At 36.6% G+C, this 19651-nt stretch overlaps 1 protein-coding gene across 2 annotated transcripts in view; it reads right to left on the bottom strand.

Moving 5' to 3' along the window:
* Positions 1 to 1299: 1299 nt before the first annotated feature.
* Positions 1300 to 19651, bottom strand: part of gmds (GDP-mannose 4,6-dehydratase) — a 273322-nt gene continuing 254970 nt past the window's right edge. For both annotated transcript variants that reach the window (XM_066722692.1, XM_066722700.1), the window contains 2 exons: positions 3149 to 3217; positions 1300 to 2015 (listed from right to left, as the gene is read on the bottom strand). In XM_066722692.1, the coding sequence (XP_066578789.1) occupies positions 1953 to 2015; positions 3149 to 3217 (132 nt within the window). In that variant the 3' untranslated portion in view covers positions 1300 to 1952. The remainder of the gene's footprint in view (positions 2016 to 3148; positions 3218 to 19651) is intronic.

Below are 19651 nucleotides of genomic sequence, written 5' to 3'. Positions count from 1 at the left end.
GTGAGACTACTCAAAGAAAATATAAATGAAGATGTGTTAGAAGTGCTCAATTGCATGTTGTGTATTAAGGTGCAATGCAGTGCTCTTGCGACAGCACTGTAGTGTCTTGGCTTCTCCTCGGTATGAGCCGGTGGCTGTGCTGCGGCTCTGTGCACATGCACCTGTGTGGCGCAGAGCTGGCGCAGTGGAAACTGCGGTGTTTTTGCGCACAGTCGGATCCAGGGACGACCTCAAAGCGCCATCTGTTTCCAATTAAATCCCACATAGACGCAGGTCTGTCTGCCGGCACACTGCGCAGTTAATGCTCTAGGTGTTCTCTCAAAGAAAACGCCAACCCACCCAAACCTGTTATAAAACCCACCATTTTCCATGGAGTTTAATGTCAAACGGCTTTCTCATTAAAACGCCTGTGTTTTACTGTAAAATAACGCTAGAAAGAGAACTTTTATATCTAAGGTCATGATGTGCTTTATAGTGTTATTTTCCTTACATCTAAATTGTTTTTTTTTTTTTAAAGAACATGCTTTTGTGTAAATATGTGTGTGTGTGTGTGTGTGTGCAAACACATATATTAGGCCTATTGAATACATACACGTGTGTGTGTATTCAGTAATATAAACTGTTTCACGTTGTGAACAATACAGCAGCTCAGACTTGGTAATTAATTGGCAGTCCTACACAGCAGATCATTAGAGCGAGCTGTTTTATGAGCACAGGCTTCTACTTTCTATAACTAGAGGTGGGTTTGAGGGTTTCAAATGAAACACATCCAAGCGCTGTCCAGCCCTCTTGGACGCACATTTCCTCTGGAATAAAGCAGCAGTGTGATGGCTGGGCGGACTGTGCAGACCAGGGGAAACGGCAGAGCCCTGCGACCTCTGGATAACCTGGGAGCGCTGGCACGGAGCGCACAAACCACATGGACTCGCCTTGAAGTCCCCCTGAAAACCAGCTTTTATAACACTCGCCCAATGGCAGAAGCGCTAATTATAGAAACTGTGCACACTGGGCTCTGTCAATGTCTCGATTCTCCTGCTTTGACGGGGAGAGAAATAGAGGGATTTATTGTCACTCGCTTCCACTTTGCCGCACTGAATTGCAACCTTTCTGCAGATGTAAGCGCTTAATTGGGCTTTTGAAAATGTCTTTCAACCTGCAGAAAACCCAGTTTACTTGTTACAACTGGAAAACAAGTCGAGCTCCTTTGCAATGCTTCTGGATGAAGCCAGACAACTTACACAGATCGATACACAGAGGTAGCACAGATTGAGGTTAATAACAAAAGAGCAGACGCTTAGATCGTAGAAACCCCAGGCTTTAATATACAAATATGTTTTTAAATGGTCCCCGTTTGTTAAAAACCTTCTATGAATTTAAGATAAATACAAGCACACCCTATTATTTTAAAGGAACGAGATGCAAACAGTAACCTCATAGAATAATTTTAAAAGGTGGATAATACCCATATAGTAAATATATGAGCCCCCCAAATATTTTTGATCATAACGTGCAAATAATTAAACCTTTCGATGTACATTAGATGTAATGAATATCGAAAGTTTAGTTAGGACATTCTTTAAAATAAGGACAGAACCCGCCAAAAAACAATAAAAAAATAATGATGATGACGATGATTAATAATAATAACAATAATAATAAATACTACTAGTACTACTACTAATTACAATACAAATCGTATTTAATAATTCTCAAAATGCATTTTTGCAGACACTACAGCATAGACAGATGTAGGGAATTATTATTATTATTGGAATTATTATTATTATTATTATTATTATTATTATTATTATTATTATTATGAATACTACTACTAGCACCACTACTACCACCAGTACTACTAATGAAAAACTGTATTCAGTGATTTCTTAAGCACAAATCCAAAACTGTGTGCAGGTTGATTTCTTTGGGAGATTTTAAAATTGTGAAGCACATCAAGCATTAGGACTATTTGTCATCAGCTGAATATCTGCTTCTACCATCTCCTTTACAAGCTCCTGTAAAAACAAGAAGAAAGAAAATAAAACAAGTATTAATATAATTTTACAAATTATTTTCTACATTATTTTAAAAATAAGCATTCTAGCATTATCATTGTGTCTGGGTCAAACTTAATTATTGTGTTATTATTTAATTTGTTTGTTTTTGCAATTAACAAATGGCTGATCTCCTTTTTGTATTACAGGACATAGTTGTTTATTTAAGAAGCACATTCACGTTACCAATTAACTAAAATAAAATAATAAATCACATTGTTTGGCAAATAATGTAAAAATCCAATGTCTACATTTTTAAAACATACTGAGCTGTGACACATCAGCCGCTTGCTACATTTGCTCTCATGAATCCGTGAACTAATCCCCTTTTTAATTATAGAAAATGAAACGCTAATGACATACAGTTTTATCAAACAGCTCCTGTTATGGATACCCTTTTATGTTTTCCTTGCAAAATTCTTTAATAAATATTTATATTGCCACTTAGGTAAAAGAATACAATCTAATATCAATATAAATCAAAATTTAAACAACTAATAGAATCAAAATATACAAGATTAAAACTATGATGTAAATTACCAACAACTTAATTATTAAGTAAAATATCAATATAAATAATTTGGAGAACAATATTAGCAATGTTTAAGCATAAATTGTTAGGAATGTTTTTATTTTTTTTCTCAGCATTATGCAGAGAGGCTTTATTTTAAGGATAATTTCTTGATATGTATATCCTAATTTATATAACATATGTTTTCCATTCTATGCATTACCCCAAATTCAGATTCAGAGTAGTAGTAATTATATATATATATATATATATATATATATATATATATAAATATCCAAACTACAGGTGCTAACACACACACAACATATAGTGCAAGCATATCTATATTTTATAATTAACACAATTCATTACTGAATTCTAGTTTTTAAAAGAGAGTACAAGTGAAATCTTTTGAATTGTATCTTTTTACACTGGCCTCTGGATTGCTCAGATAGCTTTTTCATGAATAAAGATGAAGGAGTATGTGTGTGCGTGTTTGTGTTGGTTATGGCAAATTTCAAAATGGGAATGAATTAACCAGTGAAAACCCTTCAAGGATGCAAATGGAGCAGTAGTCACTTACTTCAAAAGAAACTCTTGGTTTCCATCCTAGGCTCTTCTGTGCTTTACTGTTGTCACCCTGGAGAAATTCCTTGAAAATAAAAAAATAATACGGGTTTTAGAATCTTCTTATGAGCGGATCAAAGTATAAGAGCAAAACAATGTGCAATTTCTATTCCAATAGAAATGTATGGATTGGATTATATTCTTAAAAAGAGGGAGAGTGGTATTCTATTTTGAACTAGGTTATACGTTCATCCTTGTCTCTTAGTTTCAGTGAGAGTTTTGGTTTACACAGGAAAATCACACAAAAGAAGTTAAACAAAAAAGCAACAGATTTTCAGCTTATTTGATCCACTTAGGTGACAAAATGAATCTGTTTGCTTTGCCAACCTTATTTGTTCATTCAATATTTTACCAAGAAAACAAATAAACAGATTATAACCTTATTACTTATCATTTGTTTCACTTCAAACCACAGTGTTTGATATATTTTCTGTATCATATTTCAGCACTATTAAAGGTATTGGTTATATATTTTAAGGCTTACGTCCAAATCTGGACAGGCAGCACCGACAAGGGAATCGTTCTTTCTATACACAGAGTCTCCACTCTGTATCTCTGATGCAACTCAGACACATTGGGGGGGTTAACCAGAGTGGTAGAGGGAATTTCATTGAGTCTTCACCGCCATCAATCGTATGCCCCTCCTCTACAAAACTGCCTGCAAGTGCCAAAATATGATGAATTGTGGGCCCTTTTTTCTGATGAGTATTGATATCCACCAAGGGCTAGTTAGAGACCACCAAAGAGAGAACTTTTGAAACCACAAGCCAAAGATTGAAAATGCTAGTGAATCGCTATCATGTTCTCTTAACTAAAACCTCTCTTCACCCGAAATGCAGCACAAAGACATGATCTTTATGTCTATATATTATTATGATCAAGAAAAAAGTAAATATCAAAAGAATATATCATCAACCAAAAAAGGCTGTCCACATAGAGTTTATCCAAAACCTACACAGTGTGAGGAACTACTGTTATCTGTCTGACACAACTTTAAAACATTAATAAATGCTTTTGTTTTAAGCCTAAAAGGGTGCTTTGACTGAAGTTCTAACTTCCCATTTCAGAGGGGTATCAGCTGCTAATCCCTTTGTGATGTGCATGAAACCTCCCACAAATTAAAGCTAACATGAAATCTTTAGTATTATTTTACATTAAAATTCATACATGCACATAATATTTTATACTAATGGTTAAGTATAAGATTCCAGCAGCACAGCAGGTTTGTGATACACAGATATTTACTGCCTTCTATGCTAGCTAACACTACACATTTTTTGAAAACTGAAATTAAGCTAACACACTGACTGAATCAAAGAATAAACTGTAAACAATGTAACGATGACTATTTAAATACAGGGGGCAAAAACAATAACAACAAAACAGCAACAAATATAAACATGGGTAACATTATTGTGTTGTTTAGTAATACATATACCTTTAATCTGAAGAATTTGCAAACAATATTAAGAGGTTAAAGAATGAATTAAGTTTTTATGCATTGAATTCCAGGTTACAGTTCAAAATAAATGGTTCAACAGCATCGTGCCGAGTGTTACTGTAAACCGTGCTCAACACAACACGGCTCTCTCTCCGTGCCACTTCCAGCTCCCACAGCTGTTTTTCAATTGCATAGGATACAGCAAAAAAACACAGGGCAGCTTATTGAAATCAAGCGACTTATGTGGTCCATATATATATATATTATTTAAATGGACTAAAAGTGTATACTGGAGTGTTAATGGGAATTGTTTAAATGACGTCAAGAGAAAAATGAACTCACTCCTATGACACCATATTATACAATGTATTGATCTTCTACATTCAAGAATATGTATACTATATACCATTTCTCAATAATAATAATAAAAGCAACTGAACACAAGAAAAAACAATAATATTCCATTAAGGACGTTCTAAAGTAATATAAAAACTATATAAAACCGGAACCAATGTAATTCTTTATTATTATTATTATTATTATTATTATTATTATTAGTAGTAGTAGTGTTATTGTTCACTCTGAAAACTTGACAATAAAAATAAACATATACAAGCACACAAAACTCTTCTACAGAACTAGACATTCTGCAGTGTTTATTATTATTATGTATATATAATGCACAATGACCCACAAGCAGAAAGAATAAATTAAAATTTTCTTTCAATTTCCTAAACCTATTTAAATATTTAATGAAACTGCACTCTCAAGTACTGTTACTCAAGCTCCTTTTCATTGTATTGTTAAATAACATTAGTTATTCCTAATCCCTATTATGCCTAAATACAGCAACCTACACTGCAATTTTCTCAAATTTAGCCCAGAACTGAGTTTTCAAGACTATTATTATTTTGTAACCAGAGGTGGCACTGCTGAGCACTGTTTGACTAGAAGCACCGAATTAAAAGAGCTGTCATCTGGAGATTAGGGAATTCAAGCTGAGGCAAAGAAAGATGTGGTCCTGCTAAACTGTACAATTCATGAGCTTATGACTTGTTTGAGGCATAATTCTTAGTTGTTTGTTTCTATTTACCTATACAAAATTCCACTTTTACATTTATTTCTGAAGTTACTCAGACCATATACTTACACCTTATAACATAACAATGTTGTGCATAAGTGCGAATAAATAATTTATATTAAGAAATCTTACATTCACTGGACCACAATGTACTGCTATATTATTTTTACTGCAAGGGTAGCAGCATCCTGAATCAATACGCAAACACTGAATATGAAGTAAAATGCTCACTCTTTGGCCCCCTTGTTTTTATTTTTATTGTATTTCCTACATTAATAGAAGCAGAATAATAAACTTTCCTGTGAAGACAAAAAGGAATGAAAAAAATCAAATCAATGGAAATTATTTTCACAATATACACATTGCATTACTAAACACCTACATGTTTAAACTTTAAATATGAATGGAAGCTTAGTAAATCAAGCTCACAGCTCTTACATTTGAGTCATTGAGCCTTAAGTTTCATATTACTTCACTCTGGAACCAGAATAATACATTCTGAATTAAGTTGAATTCCAGTTTGCTTAGGGAAATAACTGAGGATGTATTCAAATCTATAATACAATCTAATCTGTATTCAAAAATATCTGAATGAGAACTGGGGAGTAAATCGACGTCACAGGGCTCATTCAAAGCAGACAGTATCTCTGGTTTCTCCTTCAGTGCTCTTGACAACAGTAGTTGTGGTCTAAAAGGGCATTGTTCAAGTGATAGGCTAGCACCCAAGCATACATCATACTTTGGCAAAGATTATGATCAGTCTGTGACCAGAAGAGGAGGAAGCACGGACACGCTTTTAAAGCATAATCCATTATAAACATAAATATCCTTTCTGCAAAATTTCATTCAAAAGGGCCTGGGCCCTGAAAGTACTGTTGGCCATGATGAGCTTTTCAGATATTTCATGTAGTAAACAAAGGTACAAATAAATGTCAGGATCTGGAGTCTCAGAGGGAATTCCTCTGGTCGGGATGGCAGGTGATAGATGGACTCAGAAGTGACACACTGAGGAAAATATTGACTAATTAACTCATATTTACTAATGGTATTAATAACACTGGAAATGAACACATTTAAACCAGTGTATTTATAATAAAGAAGCAAACAAAGGTAAATAAAGGTCAATTAAAGGTAATATTGTTAAGATAATGATGCAAACAAATATTTCTCCAAGATTTTGATTTATTTATGAATCATTACTTTATTATGAATCTTTACACACAATAAGATTACCTAACTACCCAAGATCAACTACTAGGCCTAGTTCAACTAGAAAAAAGGATCACCTCCTCAATATTTGTCCATGATTGTTTTGGTGTAACCGTCACTGAGTTGCTGATATACATGCATTTCCTTTCTTAAAAGATGTAGCGACACGCAATTGCACTGATTAATTCTGCTCAGATATGGCCATTAAATAATAAAGGCCAAGCAGATGGTTTCTATCTGTTTGTATTGTTTTTGGCCTGACGTACACGACACAGCCCGGAGCCTTCTATTACGATGCCGCCTGTTCCTCTGTTTTTACTGAAGTGCCACAGAACTTAGTGAACTCAGTTTTTTTTCTTCTTTTCTTTCTTTGGCAATTAGGTATATCCAGTTGAGGTTTAAAAATAATACAATAGATCAAGGTGGGCGATTTCTTCTCTAAAAAAGCCATATTAGAAGTGTCACTGCTATGGTAAAAAAATAAAATAAAATAAAATAATAATAAATAAATAAATATATATATATATATATATATATATATACACACACACATACAGTACTGTGTAAAAGTTTTAGGCAGGTGTGAAAAAATGCTGTAAAGTAAGAATGCTTTCAAAAATAGACAGGTTAATAGATTATATTTATCAATTAACTAAATGCAAAGTGACTGAACAGAAGAAACATCTACATAAAATCCATATTTGCTGTGACCACCCTTTGCCTTCAAAACAGCATCAATTCTTCTAGTTACACTTGCACACAGGTTTTTAAGGAGCTCGGCAGGTAGGTCGGCCCAAAAATCTTGGAGAACTAACCACAGTTCTTCTGTGGATTCAGGCAGCCTCAGTTGCTTCTCTCTCTTCATGTAATCCCAGACAGACTGGATGATGTTGAGATCAGGGCTCTGTGGGGGCCGTACCATCACTTCCAGGACTCCTTGTTCTTCTTTACGCTGAAGATAGTTCTTAATGACGTTTGCTGGATGTTTGCGGTCGTTGTCATACAGAATTAATTTGGGGCCAATCAGATGCCTCCCTGATGGTATTGTATAATGGATAAGCATCTGCCTGTATTTCTCAACATTGAGGAGACCATTAATTCTGACCAAATCCCCAAAACCATTTACAGAAATGCAGCCCCAAACTTGAAAGGAACCTCCACCATGCTTCACTGTTGCCTGCTGACACTCATTCGTGTACCGCTCTCCAGCCCTTCGTGAACAAACTGCCTTCTGCTACAGCCAAATATTTCACATTTTGACTCATCAGTCCAGAGCACCTGCTGCCATTTTTCTGCACCCCAGTTCCTGTGTTTTCGTGCATAGTTGAGTCGCTTGGCCTTGTTTCCACGTCGGAGGTATGGCTTTTTGGCCGCAAGTCTTCCATGAAGGCCATTTCTGACCATACTTCTCTCAGTAGATGTGTGTACCAGGGTCCCACTGTTTTCTGCCAATTCTGAGCTCATGGCACTGTTGGACATCTTCCGATTGCGAAGGGACGTAAGCATGATGTGTCTTTCATCTGCTGCCGTGAGTTTCCTTGGCCGACCACTGCGTCTACGGTCCTCAACATTGCCCGTTTCTTTGTGCTTCTTCAAAAGAGCTTGGACAGCACATCTGGAAACCCCTGTCTGCCTTGAAATGTCTGCCTGGGAGAGACCTTGCTGATGCAGTAGAACTACCTTGTGTCTTGTTGCTGTGCTCAGTCTTGTCATGGTGTATGACTTTTGACAGGAAACTGTCTTCATCACCCTCACCTTGTTAGCTGAGTTTGGCTGTTCCTCACCCAGTTTTATTCCTCCTACACAGCTGCTTCTGTTTCAGTTAATGATTGTGTTTCAACCTACATATTGAATTGATGATCATTAGCACCTGTTTGGTATAATTGTTTAATCAGACACCTGACTATATGCCTACAAAATCCCTGACTGTGTGCAAGTGTACCTAGAAGAATTGATGCTGTTTTGAAGGCAAAGGGTGGTCACACCAGATATGGATTTTATGTAGATGTTTCTTCTGTTCAGTCACTTTGCATTTAGTTAATTGATAAATATAGTCTTAACATGTCTATTTTTGAAAGCATTCTTACTTTACAGCATTTCATACCTGCCTAAAACTTTTGCACAGTTCTGCATATACACAGGTAGTGGACAAAAAAAATGGAAACCATCGTGCAATTCTAGCAAATGCCAGAAGGCCGGACCATTTTTTAGTTTGGTGGAACATGCTTATTTTAACCCCCATTCAATATATATATTGAATGGGGGTTAAAATAAGCATGTCCCAACCTAGAACTATATTGGTGATGGAATTAAAGAGCAATTATAATTAAAATACCACAATGTGTGTAGCATCAAAACATACAAAACCATAAACCCTGATGACTGGAACTTAAAACACCCTTATGCTTTTTTGTATTATATTATTACTTGTTGATACTGGTTTGATAATTTACATTGAGAGGTTTATTTGCATTGAATTGCTTAGGAACAGGTTGACAGGATGCAAAAAATAGCTGCTAGGTGACCGACTCTTGCAAATGTAGGCTTGCTATTGTCTATTTTACTGTAAAATTGTGTAAATTTAGAAAAAGCTCTGAATCCTCTTTCAGCTGACCACAAAATCTCAGTAGTGAGTAATAAATCACATTTTGTGCTGGAGGCTACCTGCAGTAACACACCTAGTAATATATCATTATCCACTTGAAGTGATGTGAAATGGAGTTCAGTGTCTCCTTTTCTTATTTTTAGCAGACAGAGTGGCTTCAGTTGACTTCCATTTAAAAGCTACCACTTGATGGATCTGAAGAAAATACCCAGTATTCCTTGAGATAACGAGTCTGAGATGATGATAATTAACAGCTTGGGAACCTTTCCACACCTTTTATTAGAAACCATTTGTAATTTCAGAAGAGTAAATCTCTGTATTACCACAGTGATTCCTAATAAATCTGAGGTAATTAAAGAGTCCAGTTTTCCTGTTTCACAATAACATCCTACTGCCTGTTGTTGATTCGCTGTGCACGGTTAGTGTGTTGGGAGTAAAGGTAGACTCTGTAACACAGATGCCAGTTGGATAAGAGGTAAAAAAAAATCCAACAACAGCAACAACAAACCTTGCAAGATTTAAACAATAATAGTGAAATAAATCAACAACAATAACCACAAGTTATTTAATAACATTTTGCAATATTTGCTGAAGTCTTGCAATACAAAAAGCAATACCAATAAAAGAAAGCTGCACATTTTGACAACAGGTCACACAGTTTTACCATTACAGCACTTGTAAGTATTTTAAATGATGGATTAGGTGTTAATATATGAAAACTAACATTTAATTACTAGCTGTAAAGGTTCACCGCAGCTGCTATTCATTGTTTTACTCCATTGACTTCTGTTATCTGATTACATGAAGAAATACAACTATCCTTAAGTTTTTAACAATAATAAGAGCAAATGTTCAATAATTCATATAATTATGAAATGTCATTACCATATTTAACCATGAGATCATAAACTCATTGTGATTCCAAAATTGGAATACAGCATTAATGTATCCATACATATACACACACACATGCTTAAATATAGTTTGTACACACAGATTTTGCAAGGCTGAAAAGCACACATCTGAGTAGATTATTATACATAAATGTTTGGTACATTTTGGTTATTATTATTATTATTATTATTATTATTTATTACTTTTAAATTGATAATAATATTATTTCTCAGACTTACTTCATTTTATATTATTTAATCTTAAAATATATTATTACTACTTAATTTGCACGATTGCAAACTGCTGTCCACAGCTAAATTCTACAGTAGTTAGATTTTTTTACTGTCAATTAAAAATAAAAATAAAAAGATCTGGCTCGACTGCTGTCACTGAGCTAATCCTCTTATGAAAGCTTGGATTCTTTGTGAAATCCATTCCAACAGTTTAAACGTCTGAATCCCTCTGATGACACCCACTCACTCCCAACTAAACCAGGCCTTCCAGGATAGCTGAAACTCTGGACAAAACCCACCAAAGCAAAACTTCCACAACTCTCCGAAGGGGAATTACACATGGAAACAGCTCTAATGTGGTTTAAAAGGCCATTAACAGTGTTTCTGGAATTTCTATAGGCATGCAATTAAAGACATTCAAAGACATCAAAAATACCCAGGAGAACATTCACAATTCAGGGGCTTGACTGCCAAACGTGTCTGTCCTCAAGAAAGGCCTGAATAAAACACACATTAGTGAGCAGATAAGATGTGTGGGACTTAAATGGAAACCTTCTGACTCTGTGATGAAAAAATAAACAAGAGCTGACATCAATTCCCCATAGTTCAGACTTTGCAGTCCACTGGTGGCCATCAACATTTTTTATGAAATAATTTAGACCAGAGTCAATGTTGGAAGGCCATGTTAATTTATGGGCAGTTGCCCACAGTAATCTTTTTTAGTTTTTTTGGTTGAAATTAACAAAAAGTAGTTAATTGATAAAACACTATTTAGCTGTACAAACAAAATAAAGAGAGAGGGAGACAGAGAAAGGAATTCTTTGACTTTGACTTTTAACCACCTTATTGTATAAATGGAAAAAGGTCGAACTCAGTGGTAAGAGCTCTGTTCTTGGCCCAGTTCACCCTGGCAGTAGAGACCCTGCTGTACCCTTCCTGACACCCACACAGCCCCACTGGCCGGCTGGCCACCCAGACAGTCCCGCAACCTGACCACCACGCAGGGTGACAGGAGGTGGGCAGGCGGCCAGCACAGAAAAATCTCACAATCAGTCTCTCACTTCATAGAGAGACAGAGAGAGAGAGAGAGATTGACCAAGTACCAATATATAACATTATAATGTTTACAAATTAAACATTACACCCTTGCTAATAACACTTGTCCTAGGTCATTATTAAAGTTGGCCAGAGAAGCAACTGGATAATTTAACAAAACCATCTTCAAAGCATTCCCATTTATTCACATTTCTGTTTGATCTAAGTTATATGTTATTTGGACATTTTAAAATGTCCTCATAACTGAAACCAACTCAAACCTAATTCAAACATTAACCCCTTTGTTAAACGGATGTAAATAATTGTAGTGAGGAATTACAATGTAAAAATATTTAATGGAAGTAAAACAATTAATACTTTTTTTCAGCTCTCCATGTTTAACATTGTTTTCTTTTGCTATATCCACCAAAAGTGAGCAGGTCCACTCTAGTTAAACTACTTTACATTGCTACAATAACTCCAAAGGTTTATTTCCAATATAATTTTTTTTTAGGTTTAGGGCAAACCTGTCCCGTCAAACTGTCATATGGAGGCATATGATAAACTTACAGCATGGAAAGTTTCTTCCTGTTTTGGAAACCGCCGAGGTTCAGACAAGGCAAGTTGTTGTGAACTTCAGACCAAATTCGAAAACTAATGCAGAAGAAAGACCCAAGGGATAACGTCAAAGCTCGGAGAGAGAAAAAAAAGGCTAAGTATTCCAAAGGCAAAGTAAAGAAATATGAGTTATGTCTTCTGTTTCCTATTTGCTACATTATGAGCCTTTCAAGCAATGTGTGAAGTGACCTCTCAAACTGTTTCACTAGATGTCAGAGCTTTAGTAGTACATACAATGTGCCCAACCTGTAGTGTATTGTTGTCCCGCCTGAAAAACTCCAAACACGGTAGTAAGGGATTTTTTTATTTTATTGTAAGATGACTTTTTGACTTTTTGGAAAAGCCTGTGATAAAATATGAAGCAGTAGAAACTACACTTCCCATTTCCTGATCTCTTTTCATGTTTTTTTTGTTCTAGTATATCCTTCAGTCATGGTTTTCCTTCCCCGCTGAAGTGTTTCAGTAGCATCTCAAGTTTACTGTATTAGCACCCGATTTGGGCAGTCAGGCATGGCTACGGCTTCTGGGATGAGATTTTCAAAAACAGCTAAGAAAATAATTGATATAATTATACCTCTCATTAAGGACACCAAAACTCTTGCCCTTTTCCCTCTTAAATCAAGAATTGTGTCCTTGAAAGCCTACAATTGAATTGAAGATGACTGGTAAACAGACAAGTGCTTAGTTTTACTTTCATAAAGAACACAGACCCATTTTTGTGTCCTTTTGCACCATGCTCCTACTTTCCTCTTTAACACATCCTCCAAATTCATATTTTTAATTCGTACTGACCTTGAGCCACACATGAGCAATAAATTGAGTATGGTCAAATTTAAACTTCGGTTACATTTCAATTGCAGCTGAGAGCTACAATCACTTTGATGGCTACTATCAATGTGTGATCTCCTGTACCCTTCCTGGGCTGTAATAACCCTCAGAAATGCAGGGTGATCAAAGGAAAACAACACAACCTTTGGTTTTCACTATATTTCTCAGCAGTGGAAGAGAGGACCTAAAACATAAAAACATTTTTTCCTTATCTTAATTGACATGTAATTGCAATAATCGCCTTATCCAGGGGGAACGACGATTGCTGGACCTATTCCGTCTAAAAAGTCTTGAGACTAGGCTTAATTATGCCTAAAACCTGGGCATAATCTTTGTCAATGCTATATATGTCCGGTATAATAATTAATGATGGACATTTCGATAACTGTTAATTGTAGACTACATTTGGAAGTTATGGGTTTAATCTTCTAAAAGGTAGACTAATTCACCTGGGTTCGTGATTCCTACCAATAACAGGAAAATCGGATGTGCTACTAACCTCGGCTTACATTGCTTTCCTCAGACTCTCCAGAATTCAAACATCAAATAGGAGATAAACAACCCTGATTGCTGCAAAGAACAACTCTTTTTTATTATTCTAAACAGCTCCACAAAGAAAGAAAGTACCAGCTTCACAGCTTCATCTCCACTGGTCTGTGACAATAACAACCAAGGCGAGGAGATCAGAGCTCTCTTAGCCCCCATTCACCACGGGCAGGATTCTCCAACCAGTACAGGATGGAACATTTTTGTAATATTTGCCATCACTTTCCGGACGAGGTGTACTCCCGACTATCAAAACGTCAGTCTTATATGTTCTTAGCTGATGTTTTTTTCGTCTTCCCAAAATGACAAATATTTTGGCACTGCAGTCACAGCTTGTGAAAGGTGAGGGCTTGGAATTATGGCTCTCAGTTCAGGGGCCCTCATTTCTGCCAGCACAACAGGTAGAATATACTCAGACTATGCCTGGAACTTTCCATCTTGATCCCTTGAATGCGGGCCATAAAAAAGTAATTGCTCCTCGTGTTCACACAACTGGAGTATTCTTCCAGAGCAGAAACGAGCACTGGGCACTCTGTACTCAGCGGCAATCTAGCCTGACGATGTAAAACTGTGAGGTAAGGAACTGTACATGAAAAAGAGAGAAACAATTGTGTGAAACCAGCTTGTTGCTGTTATTATTAAAAAAAAATCATTCTAACACTTAATTCACACTAGAATTACGCCATCTGCATTTCCACAGATAGTCCGGATTACACTTCACACAACAGAGCTTCACACTCCTACCTGCTTTAAGACCTGACTTATTAAAGTCTCGAGTTTCATGTTTACAAAGGGAACTTCAAAGTCACTTAACCGCTGAGGGCCTACCGTGTGATAATAGGCCAAATGAATTGAAGTTGCCGCTTCACGTCAAAACCCCTCTCAAAGCTTCCATATCACGTCAGCCCGGGCTCGCCTAAACCCTTTCACAGCGCGTTGCTTTAGCATAAAACACATCCTATAATGCTGTGCTTTTCATGGGAAGGACAATGCATGTTGTCCATGGTCCTTCTTGGCCTACTCTTATAGTCATTACTCTTCTAAACTTACAGCTTCAACTCGTAGATTACATAGCTTAAGTAGACCACGTGCTGCCTCGGCCCCATTACATACCTGTCTTGCTTTGCTTCTCTCTGTCTCTCTCTGTTACAGAGTCAAGGCAACTCTTGAGTGAAATTTATAGCATCTACTTTTTAGCTTTGCTGCAATTTAATGAATGAGATTCGAGTTTAGATACTAATTTGCACTTAGGTAGATGATGAAAGTGGGGGAAAAAAAATCTGAATAATTACAAGTTTGTACATGCAGTATATATATAGCTGAAGTTGAAAGTATAAACACCCTTCTTTGAAATAATGTTAATGAATAATCTGTTATTCATTTACTCCTATACATATTAATACAAATATTGTTTAATACTTATTTATCAATACTGTCAGTTTGATAAACACTGATTCCACCAAGAAAACAATGTAGATTCCGGTTGACAGAACCGAGTTAAGACACGTGTGTAAATTTGCCAGTCCATGGAAATCAGTTTTCAGAGAAAACATAATGAAATGATAAATATCATACTTACCTTTGTATTTCATTTAATTCTCTTCATGGAATAAGCATTTGGATAAGCAGTTAAATTGCTAACCCTGTTATAACTTAAATGTAAACCTTGAAGAATCGAGTTGGCTAAACAAATAAATAATAATAATAATAATAATAATAATAATACAAATAGTGAAATCATACTGACTCTGTTAATGTTAATGTCATGCTAATGTCTCAATGTCTACACAGCAGTGTAATCACTGAAGTACACTGATTAGTAAAATGTGCTCCAGAAGCAATTTCTCCTTATCAACAATTTTTGTCACCCTGTGATCCCACCCATAATTACAGTTTCTGGCAGCTATACAAAGAAGCCTGCTGGTGGTTAACAGTTACACAGTTGTAAACAGCTGTCACATCTAAAAGGTCGTCTGCTTCAGCTACTGCCATCTCTAAAGGAATGGGTTGCATTTAAACCACTGCAACTCTGGAAGGCCAAAAACCTTAAAAGCTCTGAACATTGTTTTTTTTCGGCGTAATTAACTAAGTCCTGCTGTGAATTCCTATATCTTTCTTTGTTTCTTTCTTTCTTTTCCTCTTTCCTTTCTTTCTTGGAGCATAGCCCCCAGGTCCAATAACAGACAGAAGTGCCTGGCTGGCTTTCTCGGTTTGCACGTCCCAGTAAAATTGGAGTATGTTTTGTAGAAATGTCTCCCAAGCAATACTTTTGCACATGAACCTTATCTAAACATGTGGCAACATCTGGCGCAAGTCGGGAGAGGGACTTGCAAGGGTTAACCTTTTTTAAGGAACAGCAGCAGAGAGAAAAGGGAGAGTGGAAGCAATGAGTGTCTGTCACTGTGAGACCCCCCCACCCATGCACACACACACACACATACACACACACACACACACACACACACACCCACTCCCTGTTCCCCTCCCGTCCTTCTTCTTAGAAAAGCAAGTAGTGGAACAGTTTTGGTACCCAGGGACTGAAAGAATGCTGGCGATTTTCGCACACGATTTAGATCTCCTCTCGAGTGGCATGAGCGGGCATGCTCCCAGTCTTGGGTCAACGCGCATTTTTAGTGCCCCGGCATTGTTTACAAGGCTGCCAGAATCCAGCAGAGAGACAGGCAGATGCGTAAATACTTAAGAAGAAGGTGGGGGGAAAAGGAGAAAAAGCTTTCTATTTAAATCTTAAGTGAAAATCAGATCAGATAGGCATTTCCTCTTCCACCACCAATCTGGAGAAGTTACTGCAACATTCTTATCTTATCAGTGCCACAATCTCACATTTCATCATGCCCAAACAGGGAGAGAAACTCATAATAAAACTGTGATTTCACCCTGCTCCTTTCCTATGGCTCTATATCAGTACAAAATGAAGTAGAAAACAGGGCCTGTTTTAATGACAGGGAGTGATAAGAGACGAGGAGAAAACAGAGAGCTGTCTGGTCTGCTCAGGAAGTGGCGAATCAGTGGTATTGTCCATCAGCGGGGGCCAGCATAATGCCGTCAGTACAAAAACAATGCTGAAACCCGGCTTCGGGGAAATTGAGTCAGTCAGCGCTGGCTTTGACAGAACCACTGACACAGAAGATAAAACTAAAAAAAAAAAAAAAAAGAGAGAGAGAAGGCGAATATAAGTTGGCCAGGGTAGGGGATGTACAAAATACGCCAATGAAGTTTCTGGAGACCCTGTCATTCCTCTTCATGGTGACGCATGCCTCGGAAAGACCTTCACAATTAACCAGGACTAACAGTTTTGTGTGTGTGTGTGTGTGTGTGTGTGTGTGTGTGTGTGTGTGTGTGTGTGTGTGAGAGAGAGAGAGAGAGAGAGAGAGAGAGAGAGAGAGAGAGAGAGAGAGAGAGAGAGAGAGAGATAGGGGGGAAAAAGACCAGGGAGAAAGTAAATACATCAAACCAGTCTAGGACTTGAAGGAATTTTAGGGCTCTGAAGTTCAGGGGAATTTGACAGCGTGTATACAGAAAGAATGACGAGAACAGCCAAAGAATTAATTACTCAATCAAGATAACCGGTGAAAAAAAGGGTAGGAAAAAGCCATTAAGAAGGTCAAGTCACAATTAACCCTCCCTCCCCACCCAACCCCCACAGCCGAGACACAGCTGCAGATGAAAAAACAGGCCCTTCTTCAGATACACTCCAGAGCTCAGTATGTAAGTGCCGCCACCAGCAGTAGTGTATACAGTCTGCTGCTCTGCCTCGTTAGATGGCATCACTATAGAAGTAATTGCAGGGCTCAGAACCCATTATTACCACTGGCTACCTGTGATGCAATCAAGTCCTTTAACCATTAACCCCAAGTTAACACAGTGACCAAAGGGCAGGTCCAATGTAAATGGGTACAATTCTGTGTATTTATTGTTAAATACTGTGTGTCATAGTAATTAATCATTAAACTACTTTTTATTTTCAGATTTTCAGTTGCAAATTATATTTGCAATTAAATAGTAATTGTATGAATTCACTTAAAATGAAATGAATATAGAAAAAAGGGAACGCACATTTTAAACAGTTTGGGGCAGAACACGCACTAATAGCTCATCTCATGTCTATGACAGTTTAGCAAACCTGCGTAGGTGAGCATTACAGAGATGTAACAAAAGGTGTTAAAATGGCAATGGAAAAATAAAAAAATAAAAAAACAAAGGTGTTGACAGCTGACTCTTTACCTGTGTGTAAATCACACACACCCAAACAAAAAACTTTTTTCTGTCACTTTCATTTCCTAGTCAGTGGGACGTACAATTATTATTGCTAACTAGATTTCTCCCAGAGACAACTCTTTCAGAGATTCCACTCAAAGTTCAATGTGTGCCTGGTGTGTGGTCTGCAATACAAAATGCTCCCAATCATAATCAGGGTTATTATAAGACTTTTTAGAAAACCAGCCACTGTAGATTTCAAACAGCAGTCCTTTGTGCATTTTAATTGACTCTTTTTTGACACACCTTTTTTCTTTTGAATAACAAAAGTGGAATAACTACTTAAATTAGTTTGTAACTGGTTCTAATAGATTTAGTTACATTTCTATATAAACAAAAGCATGCTTACAAAAATCTGAATATCTAGTAATTTGGTATAATAAGAAAATAAATACTTAAAACAAGATGAAAATATTCACCTACTAAAATAGCGTGAGACCAGCTGTAAATTCCTATTTCTTTCTTTCCTTCATTCATTCCTTCATAACTGTCAAAATGTGCTTGGTAACATAAGTTGCAACTTCTGAATGTAAAAATGTAATTGGGCGAATCCAGCAAGAGAATAAAGATTATTGTTCTTTTATCACTTTCAGAAAACTATATAGAGTTTATTTGGAATAAAAAAAAGGTGGAGAAATTCATTACTATAAAAAAAACTAAAGAAAACAAAACAAAAAGTTGTCCTGTAAATGATCGGAGATTTCTCCATCTTACTCGAGCAATGCTTTGCTATGTAAATTCAGGTATGGCAATGGGCCTAAAATTGCCCTATCGTATCTGATCAATGTCACGCTGTGTATAGTTATCATTACCTCCAAAACTCTGGGCACTTGAGCATTCCTGTAGCTTCTCACATTACAAAGCAGGAAACCTGAGCTTAATCAACAAATAGATAATGAAGAAAAGATACAATATAAAAACAAACAAAGCACACAGCTTGTTTTTTTTTTAATGCCACTGCACACATTGTATTGGGGAATCATATCATAATATAATATAGTGTCACTATGAATAAATAAATAAATATGACATTTATGTATTAATGGGAAATAGGCAGATAAGCCTAAATGGCTGAATGAAACGAGAAGTAGTTGTAGTAAACGCACATGCACCCACATAAACAAACAGCGGTCAACATTAAGAGGACACCCGGAAATGTTACTGCAGTACCTGAAGAGAGAGAATAAACTACTGATCAAACCAGATTCTTCTTCTAAAGAGAGATAAAAACGAATGTAACCGAAAACATTTCTTACGAAAATTCCTCCGTTGTTCACATGCACCGCCGCACTCTTGGGATTCTGTCACGCAATTTTGTGAATCGCTCTTTACTCTTCGCCTGTTCAGAACAAATCATCTACTACATCACATGTATGCTGGCTGCAATCTTGTTTTTAGCACCTGTCACATGCGATTCAATGTGGCTAATGTCACACAACCGGGGGAGGCCAGTGGGTCGATTTCAAAACCTGTCCTTCTACTTTCTGATGTCAGTCATTTAGAAGAAGTCTCGTTGTGTGTTTAGGGTCATTTTAATAAAAATAAAATAAATATATCTACCAGTTTTTTTTTTCCATACTTTGCCATTTCCCCTCACAGTACCACATCTTATGGATGGTAATTACAGACACCATTGCTGTGTCTGATGTCCTGCTTCAGAGTTATGACACAGTAACTGTACTTTCCTCCTCTTC

This window comes from Amia ocellicauda, chromosome 2 (genome assembly GCF_036373705.1).
Source record: "Amia ocellicauda isolate fAmiCal2 chromosome 2, fAmiCal2.hap1, whole genome shotgun sequence".
NCBI classification, from domain to species: domain Eukaryota; kingdom Metazoa; phylum Chordata; class Actinopteri; order Amiiformes; family Amiidae; genus Amia; species Amia ocellicauda.
This window is presented reverse-complemented; position numbering and strand designations above follow the sequence as displayed.